The sequence below is a fragment of the Crocodylus siamensis genome, chromosome 7 (assembly GCF_052110815.1).
Source record: "Crocodylus siamensis isolate JL-2025a chromosome 7, ASM5211081v1, whole genome shotgun sequence".
Lineage (NCBI taxonomy): Eukaryota > Metazoa > Chordata > Crocodylia > Crocodylidae > Crocodylus > Crocodylus siamensis.
Genome location: NC_143401.1, coordinates 80,131,691 through 80,137,690, shown reverse-complemented (window position 1 = coordinate 80,137,690; position 6,000 = coordinate 80,131,691). Strand labels below are relative to the sequence as shown.

At 40.2% G+C, this 6,000-nt stretch overlaps 1 protein-coding gene across 4 annotated transcripts in view; it reads right to left on the bottom strand.

Annotated features, from left to right (window-relative positions):
* Positions 1–6,000, bottom strand: part of FAM53B (family with sequence similarity 53 member B) — a 158,256-nt gene continuing 152,256 nt past the window's right edge. For all 4 annotated transcript variants that reach the window (XM_090056996.1, XM_090056995.1, XM_090056994.1 and 1 more), the window contains exon 5: positions 1–5,917. In XM_090056996.1, coding sequence (XP_089913122.1) covers positions 5,555–5,917 — 363 coding nt within the window. In that variant the 3' untranslated portion in view covers positions 1–5,554. The remainder of the gene's footprint in view (positions 5,918–6,000) is intronic.

Below are 6,000 nucleotides of genomic sequence, written 5' to 3'. Positions count from 1 at the left end.
TTATTGAACCAGGAAGCTTTATTTACATAGTAAAAGTAACAAGCAAATTCCTGAGACTGAGCTGCTCTAGTGCAATAAAGTCATTGAGCGGATACAAATCAGCAGTCTTCTCGACTGTCAGGTGAAAGAACAGCCTTCAGTGACGTGAGATTTTGAACAAAGATTACACCTTCTACAGATCCAAGTTTGTATACATGTAAATACGTTTGCATTTGTGCAATTAACACGGAGAGCAAAAGACTCTATGTTACTACAGTTCATAGTTTTCAGAAGGCTTTTTGGCCATCTTCTCTTGATTCTTAAACATCAAAAACAGAAACTTTGTAAAGCACTGCTACAACCCTAAAAATATCCTACGTAAGTTTGTTGTCCTGTTCATCCAGGATCTTTAAACAATGCACTTGAAACACAACTTTATTAGCCAAATAGGCTACACTATAATGTGAAAAATTACAATCTATTCTACAAATACTTCCTTTGTGTCTTTTTTCTCCCCATATGAAGATGTATTGCAATCTTTCATAGAACAAGTTCAAAGAGCTATACCTGCAACACAGCAAATTCCCTGTGAGCATGTTAACTGTGCTAATAAAAAGGACATTTTCTGTTAAAATAATTTTCAAAGAATTTTTAATGATGACATTTTATTGCTGTTGATATGTTGTTGTAGTCATTAAGTGTCCACAGTCCAGATCGATCCACATTCTGAACAAGACAATGCCTGTCTCCATGTTGACTACCTAGTAGATAAAACCATTATTTGTCCATTGATCATTTCAGTGCCAGATTCTTGCAGATGGCAGGAATTTGTTGCATGTATTATTCAACGTGTCTATGATGGATTGATGAAGTCCTAAAAATCTTACTGTAGGATCCATTGCTTTTTAGCTGGTGTAGTTGCATGTTTCCGATAAGTGATCTTGCTGAGCTTCCTTCACTTTCTGAAGAGCAATATAACTTCTGATTTTACAATCAACAGGATGTCCCCTGAATCTGAGGCACATACTATATATTTCAGATTTTTTAATTATTTTTAATATATATATGTGTATGTATATATATATACATTTATAAATCCACAAATGTTTTTTACCTCTATGGAGAAAAAAATAAGAAGTAAGGCCTTATTAAACTGAAAATCAGTACGTAAATCATAAAAAACCAACAACAGCAACAGCAAAACCCCAACGTAATACCGCCGTGGTCTAAATGGTAGCTAACTGTATGTTGTGTCTATGCTAATGTGCCCAGTATAAGGCCATTGCTCATTGTAAAAGCATCTTTAATAAGGCAAACAGGTTGTACTGCAATGTAAACTGTATGCTACTGCTAGGTCGAGTACAGTTGGGTAGTGGTCCATTTGGTCACTTTCCTACTGTATGTGTTTTAGCATGTCATAAGTAGCAGCCCTTTAAAAAAATAAAAGCCCTTATGAATTAAAAGTCCAAGATATGTATATGCTAGAGTGCATCTATAGCTCTAAATTAAAAAAGTCCAAGTTTTCACAAGCTGGTATGACAAGCGCTGGAGAGTTACCGATTCTAGATGTGTCGGGGTGGTGGTCCGATGTACACCTGTAAGTCACTGCATCCATGAACTGTCAGGATTAGGAATATGCACCTCTGTGGAGCTTGAGAGATCAGAAAAAGGGGGCTGCATCCTCTCGGTACAGCATGTAGACTCACCACTTGACAGAGAGGGAATAGGAACAGACTGGACTCTGAAGAAGTCGGGCTGTGTTGTCAGTCCAGAGACCAAAACTGACAGCAAAGGAATAGGGAGTGTTTATAACTGTTCTGTTACTTCAACGTGGGTAGTAAATGCAAAGTGAATGACTTAGAGCTCTGCAGCCAGGAGAGTTTAGGAAGTATCCTTCATGGGGAAAAATATCAGTCATCTCACTTGAACAGGAAGACTCAAAATGATCACTGAAGCTAAACGATATGACGTGGCTATAACACTCCTTGGAATGTAGGTAAAACAGATGCCAAAACATCAATAAAACAGTCTCACATACAGTGAATCCTGGCCTAAGACTAATCCTTACTAAGCAATCTTCTGTTATCAGAGACCAAACCTAATTATCTCCAAATGAAATGTGTATCAGCTGTTTCTACCTTTCTGATTTTTATATATATATATATATATATATATATATATAAAAAGCTGGTGAGGCCATCACCATAGTCTGCATTTTTCAAAGTGTGCAGTCAAAAGTGCACTCACCCAGGCTGGTATAATGCACATGTCAAGGTAGCCACTTCCTTGAATGCATGACTCAGTGGGTACACGATGGTTACCTTTACATGCTCATATCTCAGGCATGCAAACTTTTGATATTCACTTAAAATTGATATGCCTAAGAGATTTAGGCCAGAGGCATTTGCTTATTCAATGCACTGTACAAAAATCCTGTTTTCATGGAGCTGTATAATTCCAAGACATTAAAAATCAAAATAACCTCATCCCCCAAATTATTTGTTTGGCTTCCAATCTACACCAGCATCCAATCTGGAGAGACAGCTCAAATTAACACTGTTACAAACAAAAACCACTCTGTGCAATTTGACTGGATGCTTATAAAGCTATACAACTGGATGGGTTCCACCGTGATACTAGATGCTACGCATCTTGAACCACTGCAGAAAAAAGTGCTGTAACATAAGATGTGGTTAAAAAAAAAATCAATCTATAGCATATAGTTCTTCTATAGGTTAAAAAAAAAATGTGTCCTTGTAGACCTCTTAGCAAGTGAACAGCTTATTTTTTCAAGGTAAATGTGTATTGTACAAACATTATGTTCACTACTTTATCTTTGCAAGAAGAGCAAAAGCTTTCAGTGCTGCTACCTGAATTTTCAGCTTCTTGACAGCTTAATTCGTCAAGTAATCATGCTGCATTCTCTAGCAAATCACTTCACAGTAAGACAAGCCAAAAGAAAGCACAGGAAACGTGCCATTCTGAGCAGAACAAGGGAGAAGTCACCTCTGAATGTTTTGCATCTCTCTGGGTTACGTTTGGCAAATCACAGCTTAAAAACCAATCTTAAGCGACCTTAAGGCAAGTTCCCACCCCACCTACTGCATGCACCTTAACAACATGGACGACTATCAGCAGCAAGCCTAGACAACACTCTCTGGAAACCTGCAAGCACCAGCTGATCAAGATCAAGCTGTTGCTCAGGTGTGACAGAGCAAATGCTGCATCAGATGCTTTGTGCTGGAGGGGTTCTGCAGGTCAGACCACAGTCACTTATTTCTAGGCTAATGTAAATATATGTATATATTTAAATAAGCCTTGAGAATCCTCCAACTCCTATTTATGTTGCCACAAACAGGACCTGTGACCAGTTATGAAAACTCACCATGCAGAAGTAAGCAGTAGTGGAAGAAAAGCAGGAAAAAATCTATCTAGAAGCAGAGCAGTAAACAAGAGGGGCTGTGATGTGTGAAATCTTTAACAGGCTTCCACATAAAAATTGCTGTCCAAAAGGAGGACAGCGACACAGTTGGACTCTCCCGACTGTAATTAAGTACTCTGAGGCTTAAACAAAACGAAAGGTGAAATCCCTTCCCCGTTTGTGTCCTGGGGGTTCTCCATGTGGGATATTGCCCTGAGTATCTGCATGACATACCCAACAAGCATAATAGCTTTAATAAATGTAACCCCATAGCACGTAACAAGGAAAAAAACAAGAGAATTTGAGCCTGTTGGAATTTTGCTCCACATCTCTGATTGGAAATCAGGCTCTGATTTCCCTTATAACAGTTTTCTACTGACTTAATTATATTGACTACAATGGAGTTACTAAAATTTATCCCAGGCAGTGAGATCAGAATGCAGTCACCATTACAACTCAGGTTACCTGGCAAACACTGAGCCTTCTCTTCTAAAAGCCTTAGTTCATGAGCCCAATGGAAAGCAGGACTGTTTGTCCAGTGAGTCTGAAAGAGGGACTCAAAAGAAATAACGTTAAAGTTAAGTCAAGTAGCAATGTTCTTTGGAAACAGCAGCATTTGCTCCTAAGCTAATGCCCAGGATAGCTCTAACACTGATCTGAAGTTTCCAAACACTGAAGGAAGGACCAAAGCCTCAGCTGGTGTAAACAAGCATACTTCTATTGATCTCAGTGGTGATTTACATCTGATGATCTGTCCCCAAGGGCTGTGATTTTATGGTTGGTTTTTCCTGTAATTGGTGACTGGAGGAAACTGAAAATAAAAATCCTCGTTGTGATTGTGACTAAATAACAATTATTGCATGTCTGGTTTCCCTCTCAGGGCTCTGAGAATGACTGCAGAACTAAAAAAGGGGTTCTCGGCCAATACAGTATATGAAGGGCCAGTGACTATGCAAAAATGGGGGGAGGGGGTTGCCAAAGTAAGGGCCTCAGGATTTTGGCCATACGATTCCAAAGGCAGATCTGATTGAACAGTTATCTCAAGGATGAAGGTTTACATTCATCACCCTTTCTCCGACAAGAGAAACACGATTTGTTCGGTGATATCTTTCATTGGACCACCTTTGTTGGTTGGGAGAGATTAGACAAGCCTTTTAAGCAGAAAAATGCCCCTCTTTTGGTCTGGGAAAGAAGCAGAAACAGACTAAGCTAGATCTCCATGGGCACGTCAACACGAGATGCTAACTGTGCAGTAGCCTAATAACACTGCGCAGTAGCGTGCCGGGCAAAAACCATGCTAATACACTACTGCGCAGTGGTATTAGGCACAGTAAGCGTCACTAAAAACCCATGTGCCAGTGCTACTGCACAATAGCACAAGTTACTGAGCACTGATTTAGTGCTTGACTAATTAATGAAGGCGCATTAATGAATGTGTAGATGCACCCAGTTAGAACAACTGTTCCAGTATTATCTACCAAACCTTGCTTCCCACATATTCCTTGGACCATCACTGCTAGAACAACATACCCCCTACAGCTCCCCTCTGCCATGGTTAAGGTGCAGTCTGGAGCGAGGAGAGCTGTATGAATGAGTGAACATGAAACATCCTTGACACCTTGCTGTCCTAGAAAACTATGGCTGACGAAGCCTACCACATATCCCCTCAGCATAGCTCCCTGAATTAGACAGTACCTAGTCTGTGAATCAAAACCAGTACTTTTTTTTTCCAGTCCTCTCTTAAAAAAAAAAAAATCTAAACAAACACACACATTCACTGAAAAATTGCAGTTTCTCCACAAGCTGCAATTTCTAATTTATAAAAAGCTGTTTACTTAATGACAGAGGCCAAAAAAATAAATGCAGTTTGGAGATTCAGAACGCTTGTTTCCAAAGCCGCATGGGCAATGGTATCAAACTGGCTGATATCTGGCTACAGTAGTTACATAGGATTTCAAGGTTTACAAAACATTGCTCTAAATACCTGATGAAATTTTGGCAAGGCTGCTTCTGTCTCCTGATCGCTGATAGGAGGACAACATTGATTTATTTTTATGCCTAAGTACAGTATAAACCAAGTATTAAACCTGGGAGATTTTACTGCTCCCTGTTGTAAATTCACATCCCAAAACCCTGACACAAAACAACACTCCCTCAGTTGTTTTCTATTTGCTCAATGTCTAATTCGCCGTCTAGCTGAAAGACATTCTCCCCTCCTGTCCCGCTGCTCCTCCAGGAAGCCCGTTCCTCTTCTTTCCTACTGCTCTCCTCTTCCGTGGTGCAATAGTCGGACTCCTCACAAGAGAGGTCTTCTTTGCTAGCTCTACATTCTTCTGCATTTGAGCAAGGCTCCGGCACAGGCGTGCAGGCTGGTGTCCTGCCCGGCATGACGTCCGAGGAGGAAGGAGATGTTGTCCATGACTTGGTGCTATTGACACTAGGGCCAAACTGGGTCTGCAGAGCGCAATCATCCAGCGTGGTGCTAAGGCAGCTAAGGCTGTTAAAAGTTTGACGATTCTGCAAGGGAAACAAAAAAAACAAAGTCAAATGAAATCTAGCATTTAGTTACCACAAAAAAGGTGGCAGGGAACCAGCAGAAG